The sequence below is a fragment of the Terrapene carolina genome, unplaced genomic scaffold (genome assembly GCF_002925995.2).
Source record: "Terrapene carolina triunguis isolate 2854851 unplaced genomic scaffold, T_m_triunguis-2.0 Scaffold93, whole genome shotgun sequence".
NCBI classification, from domain to species: domain Eukaryota; kingdom Metazoa; phylum Chordata; order Testudines; family Emydidae; genus Terrapene; species Terrapene triunguis.
The window spans coordinates 14,931,144-14,952,357 of NW_020664444.1; the positions used below are offsets into that span (position 1 = coordinate 14,931,144).

Sequence of the window (21,214 nt, forward strand, 5' to 3'; positions counted from 1 at the left end):
TGGGTCACAGCCATCCCTTCCTACGGCGCCCAGCATCAGGGGGCTGCGTCATGCCACCCATTGTGATGGCTGTGGACACTTCAGTTCAGGGGGCACCAGACTGGGCCTCCTGACCTTTATGGCTCCAGTGAGGGTGTAGTGGCCTGGGGCTGGCAGCAGCCTGTGCAGGGACGGGAATGGAGGGACCAGGTGTTCAGCTGCCAGCCTACAAATCTCCCACCCACGTGGGGGCCAGCCGGCTGGTTCCATCGCCCACTTGCATCCCGGCGGGGGGGTGAAGTGAGTCGTGGAACGCGATGGAGCCAGCTGACTCCACTCCCTAGCGAATAGCTGCCGGGCTTAGATCCTAGCTGGGATCGCGCAGCCAGTAGGCGAGACGTTTACATTCGCACGCGCTTCCTGCTGGAGCCTGAGCTGTAGCGGCCCTAGTCGCTGTGGTGGCCGGGGCTGCTCGTGCAGGTGCGGACGGAGGCGGGGCTGCAGGAGGAGCAGGTAAGGGGCTGGTTCCCGGGAGGTGGTGGGCGAGGGCCCAGGGCTGGAGCAGGCACCACCGTCCCTATGCCTGGGGCCAGCACTCAGAGCTCTCCGGCTGGTGCCTGGATGTCTTGGGAATCCATCTCCCTGTCGACTGTCCCTCCCCCCTGGGAACGTCTTTCACCCTCTTCTTCTCCAGAGCTTTCTGCGGTTCGCTTGCTAGGATGCAGCGCGGGTTGTGTCCCCCGGTGGGGCTCGCGCCCCTTGTCCTGTTTCCAACCTTGTGCAATGCATGGCCCCTGCTGCCCCGCTGGAATTGCATGATAAACGCAATCGCTGGAGCATTCCTAGCCTCGACAGGGTTAATTAACAGTGGCTGTTTAACTGGTGCCAAAGAGCCTTCCTTGTATTATGCAGGTTTTATGCTGATGCTTTTGTCGCCAGACAAACAGGAAGGCACCAAAAAAAAAAATAATCCTGGGCCGTGGCACTGGGGTCATGCTGGGGCATTTGTTTTTGTTTTGCAAAGGGGGTGTTGAATAGCTGCTGTATGGAGCTTATGGTGACATCTGAAAACGTGAGAATTGCTGCAGCATATAACAAATTGCCCTCTTTGCTATGAAGCTCATATGTATGGCACCATTTCTGGTAAAAGAGCCCTGTGCCCCTCTTGGGCTCCCCCCATAGTACAACCCTAGTTATCATGAAGAGGGCATTTTGCACTCAGGCGGAACAGCACTTCATGGCCTACACATCTGTCAGGGGATGTGACCAGCCCTTGGAAGGAATATGGAGTGAACTTGGGGCTAGATAAACAGACTTTACACTGCCTGTGGAATGTTCCTGATAAACAGCTGCTTTATTTCCACCCCACAGTCAGCTGCCATTCAATGACAGATTTATTCTTGTATATAGTGTGTGATGTTTGTAAAGTGCTTTGAGATCTATTTGAATGAAAGGCAGTGAATGAATGGAAGACCATTATCATGGACCCCTTTTATATTAGTCCTAGAAATACTTGCCAAGTGCCTTCATAGGGAATGAATGAGAAGCCTGTAGGTGTAAATTTTACATTGGAGCAAGAGAATGTCCATAGTGGCACAGCCCACAGATCCATCTAAGCTGGCATCCTGCCTCCACTAGTGGCCAATACCTGAAGAGAGAGGCTGAAAACCCCCTCTGAAGAACCCAAGTAATTTTTCAGTATTGTACAAACAGATGGGGACTTTTCTTGACCCCTGTGTGCCTTGTAGCAGGGCTTTTGAATGACATGTATCATTAAGTTAATTTGAACCATAAATATTTATAGCTACTTCAACTGTCTAGTTGTCCTAATTTGGGTGGGGAAGGAATGGATGATTTACACAGTCCTGGTCTGATTTCTCCCCCACCCCGGCATAATGGGTAACCTCTGTACCTACTGTAATGAATGACTGCTGTAGCACTCAGCACCTTTGAAAACTCAGGCAGTATCTCTCTCTTTGGTGACCTACTGCTGCAATGAATTCCACAGACTCCTAAATCCAATTCTCAAAAGTAATTTAAACTCCTAAATCACTTGTGTAAAGCCAACTGAACAAAAGACCTCAGGTAAAATTTTCACTTGTTCATTGCCACACCCTTTAGTCTCAAATAACACAGAGTAAACAGGAACTGCTCATTTTCCCTCTATCCTTACTATCTTGAATACCTCAATCTAGTCCCATCTAACTCTTCTTCCTAGTTTAAGTAGCCTTAATCATCTTTGTGATCTTTCACTGTGTACAGATCCCTTCATATTGCTAAGCTCTTTCGTTTCCTGTTTCTGAACCTTTTCAGTCTCTGTGCTATCTTTTTTAACCAGCATTGCAAAGAGAGCCCTCCATATCTGGATTGATATTTGTTTGTCCTCCCTGTCTTAAGATTCCCAAGCATTCCACTAAAAACAAACAAACAAAAAACTACTGTGCTCCAGGTAGATATCTTAATTGAGTTATCCATGAGGAGTCATTTTCCCTCATGATCCGGCAAGTTGGGAGCCTGAGATCAGTCAAGGAAATGTAAGGTTGGAAAGGACCTTCAGAGGTAATTTAGTTCATCCCCCTGCAACGGGACCAAATATAATTAGACCACCCCTGACAGGTGTTTGTCTAACTTGTTCTTACAAATCTACAGTGATGGGGATTCCACAACCTCTCTTGGAAGCTTGTTCCAGTACTTAGCTACCTTTATGATTAGAACATTTTTCATAATATCTATCCTCAATCTCCTTTGCTGCAGATCAAGCCAGTTGTTTCTTGTCCTACCTACACTGGACATGGAAACATCACAATCCTTTTTAATAACAGCCTTTAACATATTTGAAGACATATCAGGTTTCTTCTCCCCCCACCCCCCAATCCCGCCAGTCTTTTCTCAAGACTAAACATACTCAGGGTTTTTTATTATTAATTATTATTATTATTAAACCTTCCTCATAGGTCATGTTTTCTAGAACTTCTGTTGCTCTCCTTTGGACTCTCCTCCATTTCTCCACACCTTTCTTAAAATGTGGTGCCCAAAACTGGACACCGTACTCCAGCTGAGGCCTCACCAGAGTCAAGTAGAGTAGAATAGTTACTCCCTGTGTCTTATATATGTATATAAAAGTATTTAGATACACACACACATACACACACACAAGTATATGTCTTATAAAAGTAATAGCAAAAAAAATTTTAAGTACATCAGAAGCAGGAAGCCTGCTAAACAACCAGTGGGGCCACTGGACGATCGAGGTGATAAAGGAGCACTCAAGGACGATAAGGCCATTGCGGAGAAACTAAATGAATTCTTTGCATCGGTCTTCACGGCTGAGGATGTGAGGGAGATTCCCAAACCTGAGCCATTCTTTTTAGGTGACAGATCTGAGGAACTGTCCCAGACTGAAGTATCATTAGAGGAGGTTTTGGAACAAATTGATAAATTTAACAGCAATAAGTCACCAGGACCAGATGGTATTCACCCAAGAGTTCTGAAGGAACTCAAATGTGAAATTGCAGAACTACTAACTGTAGTCTGTAACCTATCATTTAAATCAGCTTTTGTACCAAATGACTGTAGGATAGCTAATGTGACGGCAATTTTTAAAAAGGGCTCCAGAGGTGATCCTGGCAATTACAGGTCTAGCTTCCTCTTCCTGGATTGATGGAGTCCATCTCGGCCAGTGCCAGGAGGAGATTGATGAGGAGTTCCTGTGACTTTGTGGGGTCCTGGACACCAAGTGCATAAAGCTCAGGAGAGTGAAATCTTCTCTTTAGCCAGAGAGCACTAGCAACACAAGCTCCACCATGCTGCTTAGTCAATGTGCCTTAGCCCAGTCCTGGAGGTCCCTCTTCTGGGGTGAGAGCAGTTCAGGCCCCATGTATCCATTCAACCTTTGGCTTCTCTTCTTAGCCTGAGATTGTTGCTGCTAATTGTATTGGAAGGGTTTGCAATGTAGATTCCAGTTGGTATCCCCTGGGCTGGGATTTCCAAAGGAGCCTAAGGTAATTAGGTACCCAACTCTCATTAAAAGGCGATGGGATTTGGATGGATGAATCCCCTAAGCTCCTTTGAAAATATCATCCTTTGTTCTCAAGTTTAGTATCATTGGAGAGGGGCTCACAGTATTCAGTTCAGTTTCTGGGTCTGTTTGGGCTGGGAGTGGGGTTTGAACCCACCTCTTAAAAATTAGCCTCTACATTAATACCTCTTTCTTTGCCTTTCAGCTATGGCTATGCCTAACTCCCTCTTGTGGGCAGTTGATATCTTTGGGAGGGTTTACACTCTTTCTACAGCTGGCCAGTACTGGGAGCTCTGTAAAGACAGACAGCTGGAATTCAAACGAGTCTCTGCTGTCAAACAGTGCTGCTGGGGAATAGCTTGTGATCACCAGGTATATGCCTACGTATTCTCAAGTGATGTTCCAATCAGATACCAGGAAGAAACTTATGAGAATCAGGTATGTAAAGTCATGAGCACATCTGTCAAACTTGCCATGTGGTCTTCAGAGAGGGCTGGCAGTGAGAAATGTGGTTACTTGTCCAGACTGATCTGTTGTCCAGTAGTAAGGTTGTTTGTTGTGTAATGTGTAAATCTCATATTTGGGGTTCAAAGTGAATGTGGCAGCTAGGGAAGGAATTCCTAGCTTCGGGTGGAGTTCTCCCTTCTCTGGGTACTGTGAACCATCCCGAGCATTCAGGGATTGTATTTATTTATTTATTCATTTATTTTAATCCCTGCCGCGTATTTCTGAAGAGCAGATCCTAAATGTCCCCCTAAATCCTTCCTCTTTCTTCCCCTTGCAAATAGCGTCCTCTTGAGCACCAGTCGTCTCAGTTGGGGTCATTCAGTCTCTAAGTCTGATGTTTTGCTTCCATCAGTTAGCAATACCTGTTCCCTTAGGAAAAAGTCACATGGAACTTAACAGCAACAAAGCCTATAGAGTTATTTAGAAAAGGTTTAAAAAAATTCCCCAGGTACAATTTCCCATTAAAATCTACTATGTCTTTTAAAAAAAAACCTGTAGAAATGTCATTGTCACATTCTATGGGGCTTCTCTGTAACACATGCTTCAACAGAATGCATTCATAAATTGCTTTTCTTTTTAAAAAAAAAACATGAAACACCCCCCCCCCCCAAACCCACCTCTTATGTATTTGGTAAAGTCATTCTAGAGCTACGATCAAAGGATTTTTTTTTTCTTGTTTCTCTTGCTTTCTAAGGGATCACTAGATAAATGTAGTATAGAGTGCTGTGTTTTTATTTAAGCAGGGGAAGGCATATTTTCCTGACCTTTTTATATTTTGTCTAACATTGATATAATTATGCATTGTGTTTTTAGAACATTCCTTCTTTTATGAAAACATTTTAAATGATCTTCGTTAAATATGCGTTATCTGGGTTGTAAATTGTAAATTCTTCCCTTTGTTTGGTCTAAAGCATGAAAAATAGAAATCGGAGATGTGAAGCTTTTCTGTGGGAACAAACTAAAAAAGTCATAGCTATCAGACCTTGAATAGTGGATAAAGAATGTGCAAAGAAGTTTAGCCTAATAATATTGTATACAGTATAACCAATATTGAAACATCTTGAATCATTTACGATCTTTGCACATAAGAGGTCTTACACCAGACAAGGGAGTGGCTGTGGACTAGACCAATGTGACTGAGGGAGAGCTAGTTGGGTAAAACTTCGTGGCAATTTTATTTGATTAAGATTCTTCGTTGTGGGTTTTTTTTTGTTTTTTTTTAAAGCACTGGGCTGTGTGTGGTCCTTTAAAAATGTTGTTGTTATTATGTAAGTGAACTTGGGCAGGTTTGACAGCATTGGAAACCAAAGTCATACAGTGTTGAGAGCAACGTGGCAGGTCAGCTTCTAACCTGGGGGGACACCTCTAAGGATCAATCAAAAGTATGTGAATGTCCCCACCTACAGGTCCAAACCTGGAATTTTGTCGTTACCATAGAAACCCACAGTTTAGTGCCCTTTCTTATGCTGCATCGAATGCTGTGCCAAGCCCATGCAACATTTATAGTTGAATTCTGTTCAGTTCAGTCTAAGACATCTATGGTAGGGGATCGCAGGTGGAATTTCCAAAGGGGTCCGCACCTCCATTTGAAATTTTTTTGGCGTCTGCAGATGAAAAAAGTTTGAAAATCGCTGGTTTATTTCATTAGGGGAACTGGTGTAAGCTATAACAGCAATTCTTTTGCTGGTATTAGCTGTATCTCCACTAGGAGGGTTTACTGGTATAGGAATACTGGCAAACCCTTTCTAGGGTAGACAGAGCCTTAGGGTATGTCTATACTTCAATTAAAAACCCGCAGCTGGACCGTGCCAGCTGACTCGGGCTAAGGGGCTGTTTAACTGTGGTGTAGATGTTTGGGCTCGGGCTGGAGCCTGAGCTCTGGGACCATCCCATCTTGCAGAGTCCTAGCACCTGGGCTCCAGCCCGAGCCCAAACATCTACACCACAGTTAGACAGCCCCTTAGCCCGAGTCAGCTGGCACGGTCCAGCTGCGGGTTTTTAATTGAAGTATAGACATACCCTGAGTCACCTTTCCATTAGGAATTGGACTACGGCCCCTAAATCCATGGCCACTGGTCACTTGATAGCTGTCTGATGTGGTGGCTTTCATTGGCTACCACCCTGGGCTGAACTTGGACCAGTACACTAGAAATGAAATGCTGCAGACAGTCCCGCAATCAATAATGCTTTCTAGTATATGAATGGGAACACTTGATGGTGTGTCTTATTGTTTATTATTCCATGATCTTTGGTAATAGAGTGAACAATTGAATGTCATCAATTAGAATGACACCCACCACATGTTTGTTAAAATGAAGTAACTTTCCCCCTTAGCATTATGCAGTCTAGTTGTAGCCATGTCAGTCCCAGGATATTAGACAGACAAGGTGGGTGAGGTAATATCTTTTATTGGACCAATTTCTGAAGGTGAGAAAGACAAGCCTGAAGAAGAGCTCTATGTAAGCTCGAAAGCTTGTCTCTCTGACCAACAGAAGTTGGTCCAGTAAAAGAAATGACCTCACCCACCTTGTCCTCCTTAGCATTGGCATTAATGTGAGCCAGTAGCTGGTATCTGAAGGATGCTCCTTCCAAAAATGATATTAGCCGGTAGCCAGTGTTTGGATGCCTTCTTGTTTCCCCAGTGGATCTTTTCTCTTGAGGTGTGGAACATCTGAACATCTCCAAGGCCCCATCTGTGACCTAACAAGGTTACATGACCTTACAGACCTGACCTGTGCAATTTTTCTCCCTTCTGGCAGCGTTGGAATCCGGTTGGTGGCTTTTGTGAGAAATTAATGCCCAGTGATCGCTGGCAATGGAGTGACGTGAGCGGGCTAAAACATCAGCAGCTTGACAGTTTCACGCTGCCATCACCGCACTGGGAGTGGGAGTCTGACTGGTACGTGGATGAAAATATTGGAGGGGAACCAACAGAGAAAGGGGTAGGTGAACAATACCGGCAAGAGATCCATTCTGGGAATCCACTCTGTAAAAGTAAAAGCATCTTTCAACAGCTGTTTCTTGCTGGGAATGGAGATCGCTATAGTATAGTGCTGGAGGCATCTTTTCCTAGGGCTATTGAAACCAAAGGGAGTCTTTCTGTTAACTTCAACAGGCTTTGTATCCAGCCCTGAAATGATAGCTATTGGATGCTGTTATTTACTATAACATCTTTATTATAATAAAAATGAAATGCTTTTCTATATCTTATTTGTCCTGTATGTATTGCGCAGAGGAGTTGAGATGTAGTTCATTAATGTCTATAGAGTTAGGAGATAAAAGCCCCTATGCATATGCAAAGTAATTTGTATTATGTTTGTAGGAGTGATCCTTGTGAAGAATTGTTCTGAGTTATTTAATGTAGCCATCTGCTCCCAATCTTTATGAAAGGAACTCTCTGTTTTTAGGGTTGGACGTATGCCATTGACTTCCCAGCTACCTACGCAAAGGATAAGAAATGGAATTCCTGTGTCCGACGTAGGAGGTGGATCAGATACAGGAGATACAAATCACGAGACACTTGGGCAAAGGTCTCTTTCTGTGTTTGTTTGTTTTATTTATTAGCTCAAGTGGTATATGAAAGAAGTGATGGCATGAGAGTGGGGAAGTTTGCACTGCTGTCACTGCAGTTTGTGCTGTCTGCAAAGACAGGACCTTGGACTCTGCAGCTGCTGATCTAGCACCTCTCTCACCTCTTACAAATTCAAGGCTGGAATTTTTCAAAGGAGCATAAGGAAATTAGGTGCCCAAATCCCATTGAAATTCAGTGGGATTTATTTTAGGTGCCTTTCAAAATTTCCACCATGGCTTTGAATTTTTTTTCGTTTCTAACATAAAGAGCTTCAGCCCAGTCCTCAGATCTTTGTCATGTGTTGATTTACAATCTTGTGTATAGAGGCATAGGCAGGGAGAGGAATTCTGATCACTTGTCCACAGGCAGCTAATGCTACGTGATGAAAAAACATGCTCCATTTTCAGTATGATTTTTCCTGGTGTCAGTCCACTAGCTGTCTGCCCTACAGGCACATGTGATTGCTGTTTGCAAGCACTAATGAGAGCACATGCAAAAACATAGATGATTTATTTTAGTGACTGTAATGCTTGTGCAAGATGCTGGATTGACAGGTGTGGGAGCAAAAGTCTATGCTTTACATAAGAACAGTTATAGCCCCAGCAGCAAGAGTGCAGGCTTCTTCCATGCTGCTCCACAAATGTGGCCCCACCCTGTCTGAAGAAGCAGCCATGAGTGAGAGAGGGAGTCCATCCTCCATGCCTAGCCATTTGGCATCTGGGTGGTGGCTTTGTGATGCAAAGATTTGTCTGCTAGAAAATGAGATAAGCCCCTCCTATCCCAGTGCACCAAATAGCCAGCAGGTATATGTGGGGTCAGGTCTCCTTCTACTTCCCCTCTCTAAATTTTTCTCACTCTCTTTGCTTTAGATAACATCCCATGATGATCCTAAACAGTTGCCAGATCCTTTCAACGATCTCTCCATTGGAGGATGGGAAATCACTGACGAGCCCATGGGCCGGTTATCGGTCTGGGCGGTGTCCTTACAAGGAAGGGTATAACTCTCTTTTTGTGTGTATTCCTTATCTGCAGTGGTTTTGTAGCCATGTTGGTCCCAGGGTATTAGAGAGACAAAGTGGGTGAGGTAATATCTTTTATTGGACTAACTTCTGTTGGTGAGATAGACAAGCTTTGGAGCTACACAGAGCTCTTCAGGGCTGGGAAAGGTACTCTGGGTGTCACAACTAAATACAAGGTGGAACAGAGAGTTTAGCATAAGTAGTTAACACATATTCTAAGAGACCATTCAAGGTGAAGTGGCCCATTAAAACCTCTGTCATTAGACAAAAAGAGGATGCTAGTGGATTACAGGTTGTTGTACTGGGGCATAAATCCAGTGTCTTTTTTTAAGACCATGATTTTTAGTGTCTAGCAAGTTATGAATTTGAGCTCCCAGGTTCGTCTTTTGAAGGTGTTGTGCAGGTTTCCATTGAGGACGAGGACTGAGAGGTCAGATATGGAGTGATCATTTTGTGAAAAATGTTCGCCCTTTGCTGGTGTTTGGTGTTTTTTTTCCTTTTATCATTTTTCTGTGAGAGTTCATTTGAGAGCATAGTGATTGTTTGGTTTTACCCATCTAGTTGTTATTGGGCCATTTAGTGCATTGGATGAGGTACACCACATATGACAGACGTGAAGGACCCATGCGTCTTGGAAGGTGTGTTGCAGGTAGGTATTTATCATCGTAGCAGTGGAGATATACCTGCAGGTTTTGCATATGTTGTTATGGTAAGGGTCTGGTACCACTTTGAGTTGGTGGGTCCTGATCTGTGGGAAGCTTGCTTCTGATTATGAGGTTGCGGGGATGGGGGGAGATATTTGAAGGCCAGATCACAATTGACTAGGTGGCTGTGAATCTCAGTGTTTAAGCCCAGACAGACGTTCTGCAAGCTAAAGCATTGCCTTCATACGCTGGTCAGGATATTTGCTGTTTGACATGGCTGACAGGGAACATGGAAATAAAACCCTTTCTGTGATAGGCTGTTGATTGATGCTGCTTTATATCAAAATAGAGAGGGAGAGTTTAGAGGTGCTGTGTCATGGGTGAGTGCTTCTTCGTTGTGGAAAAATGAACCCATAGAAAGGATCCAATTTTGTTTAACCTTTTTTTGCGTTGAATAGGGAAAGGGAAAAGTTCAGCTGAGCTGAGCTGGCAGTAGGGTAGTCTTGGAATCCAGCCCTGGCAAGGTTTTACTTTATATGTATAATACTAAATGCTAAAAAAAAAGTATGCATCTCACATCGTTTTCTTAGGCCCACGATGAAGTCTTTCTTATCCTTCCCCATGCTGTAAGGATTTCCACCCTTCACTCTTAGGCACATGTCTTAGCTGTCATCTTCCTAGCCATCGTCTATCCCTGGCTTGTGTCTTAACAGGTCTAGAAGTAACTTGAGATGTTTGAAAGAGTGTAGTCTAGTGGCTATAACAAATACTCACTCCTAGGGTCTACTCGCATTTTGCCACTGGCTGGCTGTGTAGCATTGGGCAAGTCACTTAAAAAAAAATCTCCCTGTGTCTCAGTTTCCCCATGTGGAAATTATAGCTCCCTGCCTTACAGGCTTATTTAATTAACATTAAAGTGCTTTGGGTTCCCCAAGTGGAAGTCCTGCCAAAGGAAAATGTTGTTAATAAATGTGGGGCTGTAGTGCTCACTGTCCTCCACAAGGAGAGCATATCAACCTAAGAATGCTCTGTGCTCTCTCCATATTGAACCTTCCCACCAAGCTCTCTCAAACATAAGGTGGAGAAACACATGTGTGAAAGACCAGGACTGGCAAGTACAAAACCCTTAAAGTGGCATGTTCTCTCTGCTGCGTGTAAATGTTGGGCTGGACACCATCAAAAGTTATGAAAGTGGTGAGGTATTGGCCCTTATACAAATGGTGTCTGTCTAAATGGATAGCTCATTACAGTTAATGCCAGGTCATGGCTTTTTATCTACAGCAGTAACCTGGGTGTGTGAATGCTCTGTATTTTCCTAAGGAAGAAGGATTCTTGGCATACAGTTCAATGGTGCTAAGTTTATTTAACGTGCCTTGAATCATATTTAACTGCTCAGAATGTTGAAATACATACAGATCATGTGGCAAGAGATCATGGGCCTGTCCAAATTGGCTTGCATCATAAAACCTAGTCTATAGAAAAGCCTCCTCCCTTGATATACAGGGAAGTGGTCTGCAGTTGTATAATCTACTCAACTAATGCCACTTAAAGGTGAGAGTTCAAATGCTATAAAAGGAGCCTTGGCTAGAGAAGAATGGTTCTCTCCTTTCTGTCAGGCTGCCCATATGTTTGCCCAAAAGGTTCTGATTGTTTTTCTAAGGCTTTTGTGTCTGTCCTAGGTATGGTATAGAGAAGACGTTTGCCACCACAATCCAGAAGGCTCCTCGTGGTCCTTAATAGCCACCCCTGGAGAAGCAGTACAGATCAGCTGTGGACCATATGACCTCCTGTGGGCAACACTTTGGGAGGGGCAAGCTATTGTGAGAGAAGGGATTGATAGAAATAACCCTCAAGGTAAAACCTGTCATGCCATGCAGGGAAGTTGCTTTGATTTGTAGAGAACTTAACGAGAGTCTAATGAACAGTGACTCTTTGTTTTGTTTATTTGGCAGGAATTTCTTGGACAATTGTGGAGCCCCCAAGCTCTGAAAATGGGATCCTGCACGTCTCTGTGGGTATAAACGTGGTGTGGGCGGTTACTAAAGACAGAAAAGTAAGAGGCCTTGAGCTACATTTCTGGTTCTCTTCTCTGTATGTTTACAGTATGTTGCTCTTCTGTGCAAGCTTATGAAATGTCAGGGATTTGGGATCTCTTGCCCCCTTTGCTGGGTAAGTTCCAGTGCCCCAAAATTGCAGGGGTGCTCTATGGCTCTTAGTGACTGAACCACCAAGAGGCATAGGGGTGTGGGGTGTCTACGAGAAGGCTGCTAAGCCACTCTCCCAGAACAGAAATGGGTTCCAGCTCGACAGCACGCTGCTGTCAGTTTGGGATAATGCTATAGACAATGGGCCAAACTCAAGTCAAGCAACAGCAAATGAGTGTAAGAGGAAGTTTCACAACCCTATGCTGGGGCTCCTTTACAGCTGCTCAGTGGTGGTTGTCGTGTATTACATCTGGATGTAGCCAGTAGAGTGGCATGTAGCGATAATGGGGATATGAAAAGAAGCTGGTGGCAAGGAGCAAAGCACGGTGTAGAATTCGCAGTGAAGAATACAGAAGGGCCTAGAATGAGAGATGTACAGCCATTTCCCCCGCTATGGTGTTTCAGCCCCCTGGAAAGAGTGAAAACTGCTTATTTCACACAGGCATCTTGATCATTTCTAGCTGATGATCACTGGTGCTGATTCAAAGGTCAGAAATATGTACCAGTCCCAAAACCAAAATGCCTTTTCACCAAAGAGTTTATAGCCCCAGCACACTATGAAATAGGCAAGTTCGGTAGTCAGAATAGTTAAAGCATTAGTCTCTAGCCCTGGGTGACAAAGTCTACTGTGTATTTCTACACCTGGTGATTAGTAAAATAGTTGACCTTCTAAAGGTCACCAATCCCTCAATCTAGCAGTGCTCTCTGTTACTGATCCAGGACAGAATATAGCAAATTCCACCTATGGGAACAATATAATATTCAGTTCCTGCTTTATACTTTATAAAAAAACAAAAATTATGGTTCAATCTTGGCTTCTTACCTAGGATGCCCATGTATGTGCATGTGTTTGCTCATTGTGTTTACAACTTCAAGTCTCTGTGCAACATCCCAGATAGTCTATTGTTCTGATGACAATATACCCCCTTTACCTACATTATACTACATGGCTGATTAATAACAAATATCTGCTGTACTTGGGGGAAAAAAATCATTGATTCTAAGCACTAACAGAGTGTAATTATCCCAGGTTGTTACTGCGAATTAGTAGTTTCCAGGGTTTATTGATAACTTTATTGAAGTTAAATAACAAACATGAGGTCCCTTATTAGTATCAATAGCATGTATAGCTTAAGGCTTGTCTACACAGGGACATGATACTGGTGTAATATAGGGGGTGAATTTAAAGCTCTGTAGTATAGCTCCCTGTGTAAGCACTCTTAGTCCAATATGAGTGTCCTTTTTCCAGTTTAGTTTATGTTGCTTTGGAAGTGGTTTAAATTAAGACGCAAGAAGTTGGTCTTTTTCTGGAATCAGAACGTTCACACACAGTTATATTGGTATATTTAAACTTCTATAGCTATACCAATGTAACTGGAAAAATTTCCCCTGTAGACAACCTTTTAGATAGAACCAAGCTAATCTATTAGGAGATTAAATACATGGTATGTTTTGATTTTTTTAAACAATCCAACCACTAATTTAACAAACAACTTCTAAAGTAAACACAGGCTATTCTGTTGGGTTTAATATAATAAAATGTCTAAAGCCCTTGAAAAGCTTGGGGAAGTGACTTGGAGGCAGAAGCACTAGTTACAGTTGAGATATAAAAGAATGAATTTTCCCATGCACCAGAGAAACTCTCATTCTCAGGGGACGAGATGGGGAACTGGCTGGCTCATGCTTGTCAGCTATTTGCTCTCTAACTTCTGAGAGAAGTTCTCCTTACAGAAACTATGGAACTGCCTCTTATTTACACCATCTTGGCACTGTAAGGGGCCTTAAAGTGGGTGTGCGTTACATTTCCTCCCACCGTAAGGCCTGTTTGCACTGCCAGAATGGTGTAAAGGGGTCATAGTGCAAATGAGGATTGGATCCTTCTCCCTCATTCCTAGAGCAGCTCTTTAATATTGAAGTTAACATAGTGTATTAGGAACTTTTGAAAGAGTTAGCTAGTATTTTGAAAGGAACCTAAGGGGTTAGGAACCCAGCTGCCAATAGGATTTTAGGCACCTAACTCTCTTAGGTCCCTTTTTAGGCTAGGATTGTCAAAGCTATTCTGGATAACTGCCATCTCTGAGGTGTGTGCCAGTGTATGCTGTGTTGCCCCGAGGGAGGTGAAAGTGCAGCCTTGGGAGTTTGGAATTCTATTCCCCACTCTGCCACTGACTTGCTGTATCACCTTAGGCAAGTCTCTTAATGTCTCAATGCCTCAGTCTTGTAGATGCTTTGGAAGCCTCAGACCAAAGCCACTGCTGAAATATTATTGGTTGCTCAAGGCCACGTGGCAATGGCAGAACTGAGAATGAGACGCAGGAGCCCTGACTCCCAGCCACGGCTTTAACCATTTAACTGTCTCCCTGCTAGTACAGTAGTTCAAAACTTGGATTTTAACTTGTGACAGGTGTGGTTCAGAAGAGGTGTGAACTCGTACAATCCATGTGGCACCAGCTGGATTGAAATGGTTGGAGAAATGATGATGGTAAACGTAGGCTTAAATGACCAGGTAAGGCAGTGGAACACCAATTGTGTGAACACATGAGCATGTTTAGACTCCTTCCGTATGATCATGTTCAGCTTTGCGGTCGTAATACACTCGGGGGACGCCGGGATGTTCAGTCCAACAAGGGGCCCAATTGCCTGAACTGCCAAAAGCCACATGAGGTACATTGCGAGAACATTCAGCAAACCTACCTCTCATCTGATACACTTGAGTACAAAACCCCATATCCCGCAATTAACCGTACACAGGAGTGATGCACTGCACCTAAAATATCAGCACTAGAGACGAACCCAAAGAAAACCCCTGATTCAGGAAAGACTCTTGCCCTCAACTGCCCTCTTCTCACTCCCCTGTTGTAGCTGATGCCCATCTGCTTTTCATGCCATTCATCCCCTTAGGACACACACACATTCCCATCAAGGCCCCTTTCTCCCCTAGGTCTGGGGAATCGGCTGCGAGGATCGAGCAGTTTATTTCCGGCAAGGCGTCACACCGAGCGAGCTCAGCGGGAAGACATGGAAGGCGATTGTATCTGTCAGAGAGAGTGACAGGTCTCAGACCGGCAGCTCGACCAGTCTGCTCAGGTAGCTAATAAAGTGTCCAAAACCCCTAAAGGCCATCGGATTTTGGTGCTGCCAGGGCATATGAGGAGTATTTCTGTGAACACAATCCATCCAGTTTGTTCAAGGCCCCTCACTGTAACCTTGAACAAACCCCACACGTGGCTCCTGCTTCTCGCCAGGTGCTGAAGTCCATTTGTTTGGGTTTTTTTTCCCCATTTAAAATGTAACAGTGAGCAGCAAACTCTTCTTCTCTGGGGAGAGAGGTAATGTTCTGACTTGAGAATTCAGTGCAGCCTGGCAGTAAAGTGAGCTGAGCTGGGATTTGCCATCAGATTCCAGGGTCCAGTCTATAATAGATGAAATGTTACCTGCCGGATATCCTGGAGGTGTTTACTCCACTTAACGATTATCCTCCTCTTGGGTGTCACTTGTGTGGCATCTTGCCACTTTCTTTCCCAGAGAGAATGAACAAATGGCTCCCTGCTGTGAGTTGGCCCTTCGGCCATGCAGAACATGCTGGGAACACTGTGAGAAGCCACGTGCTAAACCCTAGGAATCAGAACGTCTTGTGTTGCTGAACAGAAACTATCTGCAGTTGAGAATGAATCCAATGTTGATAGGCTCTATTATTATTATTTATTTGTACTAGTAGTACCTGGGAGCCCCAGGCCCCCATTGTCCTAGGCAAACACAGAACAAAAAGGCAGCCCCTGCCCCAGAGCGCTTGCAGTCTGAGAATAAGACGACAACAGATGGATGCAGACAGAGGGGGAGCGCAAGGAAACAATCTTGATGCAATCTTGTCTAGACAGACACAGGGTGGGGGAAAGGTTAGCACACACAAGCAGAGTGAACAGTGTAATGGCAGCAAACATCATGTTAATACCAGGATTCCTTTTAGTTTGCCGGGGTGGGGGGAGTTAGGAGGGGATCGGCTAAATAGAAAGAACAGAGAATGGAGGCGAGGGTGGGGGGCGGGGAGGCAGCTATGGAGTGAATCTGAGATGAAGGTGGCAGGGAGCTGAAGCAAACAGCCGATCAGCACAGGTCACAGAATGTCCGCCCATCTGTAGTCCTGACTGGAACGTCCAAAGGTCTCTGCTTTGCCTGCTCCTCTTCCAAAGGGCTGGAGTCTCTAGCCGGGTTCTCTCTGTACCCCTCCTCCAAGGCCACATGGAGAAGACAGGAGGCACTGCATGGGTCCTAGTACCCCTAGAAGGTGTGTGGGGTCTCCTCTGCACTGTTCTGGGGCCAAGGGGGCATTGGGAGGAAGAAAGGGGCCTGGCTGGACCCCATATTTTACCCCACCCCTCCCAAATGCAGCAGTCCCTGCTTTGGCTGCTTCTGTCCCTACCAGTTGGAGTCTAAAAAGAGTCCTGCTCAGCATTTGTAAACCAAAAGACAGGGCCTTGGGGTGTTAACACTTGGGGTATTCTGGAGAGTTCTGTGCAGCCAACCCTACAAGCTGTCATAAAAGGATTTCTCAGCATGGCCTGCAAAGCCATGTGTCGGGCTCTCTTCCCTTGGGGATGAAGTTAAGCTTTTACCATAAAAGCTCTGCTTTGTATCCGCTGGACACTGTGTAGCCATCTCTGTCTGTCTTTCTCTGGTCTTTTCTATGGCTGTGTGCTGGTTGATAATTCGGGGACTGGTGGCTGATTAGTTACTTGTCTGTTTGTCCCCAAGCGCTGGCTGTTTCTTCAGCGACGACGTTAGGGAGCAAACGAATTTGATCGTTCAGAGCGATGCAGACATTTCCTCTGATACCGAGAGCCCACAGATACAGCCAAACCTTGCCGACACGCCCCTGTCAGGGGCTGCAGCTAGCGTCAACGGTAACAACGTGGGAAGCCAGTCAGCAGAAGCGAGTGCAAACTTGGCTGTGGATCCTCTGGACTCTGCTCCTGAAGAAGCCAGCCCTGCTTCAGACAATGGCGAGAAGGCTGGTCTCGAAAAACCCGAGTCTTTTGCTGACCAGGATCCCCATCCTGCAGAACTGCAGTGGACAAACATTGACTTAAAGGAGGCCCATAAAAAGCCTCTGCTCTCCGCCAGCACCTTCCCGGAGACATCCAGCCTGTCTTCCCTTGGCATGTTCTCAGTTGGAGTCGAAGAACATTATGGAGCTGATGAGCATCCGTTGTGGGCCTGGGTATGTGGAGGAGGCTGCCTGGTGGATTCACACAGCTCGCTGAAATGGTTCACTCTTCAGTCAGGTACTGTCAGCTCAGCGTAGCTGGGCCTTGATCCCCACTCAGGGCCTAATGATGCTGCCATAATAAGATACCGTGCTTTAAAAAAAAAAAAGCATGTCCTTATCTTAAAATAATCCCTCCTTCTTCCACCCACTCTCTTACGTAGTATCCTGCATGCCAGTTAGCTGTTACTCTTCACCCCAGAAGGGAGGGTATTTCCTGTTGTGCGTATCTAGCTGTAAAACACTTTATGAACATAGTTAGTTACTATTTCTCTGCATGTTTGGCGGAAATGTTACACAGGTAATAATCCAGTTTGTCGGAACTCCACACACCTGTTTAGCTCTCCATTGCATTGAAACTAGAGCTCAGGATAAAATGGCGCCTGGGTGTGATTGAAAACTTGTGAAAATCAAGTTGTAGAGGGAGCCTGTTTAGAGACAAATACCACCGTGCCCTGCTGGTACCATAGTCCTTGTGATCCGAGGTTGAGATATACACTATCGTAAGCTTTTCTAATGGCAAGAGGAATTGAAAGGTGGTTTTCTGAATGGGAGCCCAGCCTTGACTCCTGGAGGGATTAGAACAGGGAGGCTTTTGAAAAAAGTGAAATATGGTCAAATTTCCAAATAAGCTGGTTGTCAAATTAATGAGTATGTGGCATCCCAATACTTAGCCTTGTCTTACTGGTCATCTCAGCTCTGTATCAGAATCTGTAGAGCCTATGGTCATCTCCTAGTAGTATACAGGTGCTGCTTTAGTGGAGGGATATACAGAGGAGTTTATGATAAGTCTTTCAATCCATTTTCTATGCACCATTTGCAGTATTCTCACTGGCCTTTTGGTAATGCCACTGGGACTAGTGTGTTCATGCAATAGTGGTGTTAGACCAGAGGTGTTTGCCCCAGTGTTTTTGAAGTGGCAGATTGTGTCTTGAGCATCTAATACTTCACAGAATTGAGTTTCAAGCTCACTTGTTCATCACGTTGGTTCTGCTCTAGGTCTGTTATCCTCTGTGCAGTCTCTTTCCCTGTCCATCAGTCCAGCGCAGACAGCAGCGTGGCGAAAGCAGATTTTCCAGCAGCTCAGTGAAAGGACCAAGCGGGAACTGGAGAACTTTAGACACTATGAACAAGCTATTGAGCAGGTAAGTGAAAGTCCTCCTGCTTCCTTCCCTTTAACTCTGAGCATGATTTAACATCTGTCAGGATTGGGTATCCGTGATGGTACTGTCCAATGTATGGCCTGCAACCTACTGTAATCAAGCATTGTATCCTTGCCCCCGTTCACATTTGTCCATTACCACAGCTCTTAGAGCAGCTTTTCCCAAGCACTCCAATTGGAAACCCTAGTAGCCATTAAACCTCTGGCACAGCAGCTCTTGTAGAAAAGTTCCAGCTAGTACTATACAAAAAGAACACTGGCTGACTGTTGCACTTGTTCCTGAATATGCTGAAATCCCTAATCCAGGACGCCTCTAAATTGTGTTAGATGCACGTGAGTTACTGCACTACACAAATTCAGGGCCTTCTGTTTGCATGAATATCCTTATTACTTGGACTTCAATAAATGAGTGAGCTTGTTCTCTATGAACACCAGGGGGCATAGCACAGCTTCCATAAGTAGTGCTTATAACGTCAAGAACATCTGAATAACCGGATTTCTAGTTAATATTTCCCTTTGATTATCACACAGAATTTCCTTGGGCTCTTCTTAGATTTCATTCAGGATTTTGGCCCCTCCTTTTCTAAGACTTGAGTTATCCAATATCACCTGTTTAAAGTATTAAAATAAAATTAGTTTCAATATAGAACAGTTTGGTGTATGCACTTTCAATCAGTTTTAGTAGATGATTATGTTAAAAGCACTTAAATGCTAGAAACACTGTTTCTAACTCTAACCCCAGTTAGAAACAACCTGCTGTATTTTCCCAAGTCAGAGAATCTCTCTGTGATTTTTGAACTCTCTGAAGGGGGCATCTCACTTCCCTGCCATAGAGTTTTGTTAGCCTTCATCTGATCACATTATCTTCTGCTTGTCTCAAAGCAGAAAATAGAAAGAACGAGCAGAAATTTTGGGAGGGAGGGGGTCAAGAAAGCTCTTTGCAGCTCCTTGTAACCTTGTGTTTCTGCCACAGTCTGTCTGGGTGAAAACGGGGACCTTACAGTGGTGGAGAAGCTGGAAGCCTCATAAATGGACAGACGTGCGAGTGGCACTGGAGCAGTTCACTGGGAACGACGGCATGCGAGACAGCATTCTGTTCATCTATTACATGTATCATGAGGAGAAGAAGGTACATTCGAGTAGTGCAGTGCACTGCTGGTTTCCCATTTGACAAGAGGAAAACCATGGGGATGGGCATTGTGATACAGGGTTTCTCGTCTAGGTCACCACTTCCAATCTGGCCCAGGCCAGTAGCAAATGAAGGTCTTTTCTCTCTGGTGGCTAACTCAGGGTCCTGTTAGAAATAATCCCGCTCTCAATGGGCAAGCCACCACCAGGCTGACACCAATTAGCCATCTTGTTGACAGCCCAAAGACTGAATGGTCATGGAGAAAGAACCAACCTTTGATGCCTAGCAAGGGGGCCCTCTGAGATAGGGTTGACACACACTGGCAGAATGATGTAGAGGGGGTAGATAGGACCTCAGTCATCCAGGGCTGTAAGTCTAACCCCGTTTCATGAGCACTCCCAAGCAGAATGTTAGTCCTTCTGCCATCCTTACCAGGGACCATTTGTGCAAGGTCCCCCTATTGTGCTGGCAATGGGGGAGGCTTAATGGGAGTTTGCCTTGTTCACCAATGCCCTTTGTATTGTGCCAGTACATCCACGTGTTCCTGAACGAAGTCACCATTCTGGTTGAAGTTCTGAATGATGCCAAACACTCCTTCGCTCTCTACACGCCCGAGAGGACAAAGCAGCGGTGGCCAATTCGTCTAGCAGCCGCCACGGAACAAGAAATGCATGACTGGGTAACTCTGCCCACTTTCTAACACAGTCTGGTTACTTCCTTAAACCCTCGTTTGTGTGAGGTTTGAGCATCAGGTTTGCAACCTCTGGACTGTTTGGCTTTGTCTGCACTAGCAAACAGATTGGTAAGCGATTCCACTGGTGCAACAAAAATTCAGCCCAAGTTTACTTGACATCATAGTGAAAACACCTACAGCTGCATGTCACCTCTAGGGCTCGTGCCAGTGTGACCAGTGGTGCAGCTGACCCCATGGTCACTCTTGTGGGATTTTTGTCCCCTCTAAAATCCCCTACTGTGGACAAGGCCACAGGAACTGTGGCAGGATTAACTCAGCCCTACCCTTCTTTGGAGGCAGATAAATGGAGTTTTGTGTGATGGGCAGGGCTACAGGCATTCAACCCGTCTTTACTAAGGTTTGCTCAGCTCTGTGTAAGATATTCTACTTCTTATAAAGAGCTTAAACCAGTGGGACAAAACTTTCCTTCACTGTTGTGCACTGAGCTGTCTATCCACCTGATTGCGTCTCTATGGCACACAAATGGCTGCATTTCAGCAGCTGTGAGAGGGAAGGGGGGAGGTGTGTGCGTACAGAGACATTGTGAAGCACTCTGGGGATCCTGAAAGATAAATCATGTTGATAGCAATGAATCTTGACACCTTTGATCTGAACTCTGCCTTTTACAAATCTCCAAGGTGGACTAGCAATGAGGATAACCTCCTTTCACTAGCACTAGATGACCCACGTTAAGCGAAAACCCCTTGTTCACACCATGAAATGCACCTCCTCGCTCTTTGTTCCTTCCTTATATCATAGCTGGCTTTGCTGAGCATGTCCTGCTGCGAAAGCAGACGGATTCAAGGCCCTCCCTCCCACCAGGCCATCTGGTCTGTTACCTGCAAAGGAGACGTCTTTGTCAGCGAGCCAAGTCCTGAATTAGAGGCCACACCACACCTGATGCCATGTGACCAAATGTAAGAAGGTTTTAAAGTTCCCCTCACTATTGTGCATTTCAAGCAGCCAGAATTTTCTTTAATTCCAT

General features: G+C 44.9%; 1 protein-coding gene across 1 annotated transcript in view; it reads left to right on the forward strand.

Annotated features, from left to right (window-relative positions):
- Positions 1–415: 415 nt before the first annotated feature.
- The window catches only part of TECPR1 (tectonin beta-propeller repeat containing 1), a 35,443-nt gene continuing 14,644 nt past the window's right edge, over positions 416–21,214 (forward strand). The window contains exons 1-14 of the mRNA XM_024208459.2: positions 416–492; positions 4,203–4,435; positions 7,264–7,446; positions 7,912–8,034; positions 8,945–9,070; positions 11,418–11,592; positions 11,691–11,791; positions 14,347–14,448; positions 14,884–15,029; positions 16,695–17,224; positions 18,205–18,350; positions 19,341–19,496; positions 20,026–20,175; positions 20,989–21,146. Coding sequence (XP_024064227.2) covers positions 4,205–4,435; positions 7,264–7,446; positions 7,912–8,034; positions 8,945–9,070; positions 11,418–11,592; positions 11,691–11,791; positions 14,347–14,448; positions 14,884–15,029; positions 16,695–17,224; positions 18,205–18,350; positions 19,341–19,496; positions 20,026–20,175; positions 20,989–21,146 — 2,327 coding nt within the window. The 5' untranslated portion in view covers positions 416–492; positions 4,203–4,204. The remainder of the gene's footprint in view (positions 493–4,202; positions 4,436–7,263; positions 7,447–7,911; positions 8,035–8,944; positions 9,071–11,417; positions 11,593–11,690; positions 11,792–14,346; positions 14,449–14,883; positions 15,030–16,694; positions 17,225–18,204; positions 18,351–19,340; positions 19,497–20,025; positions 20,176–20,988; positions 21,147–21,214) is intronic.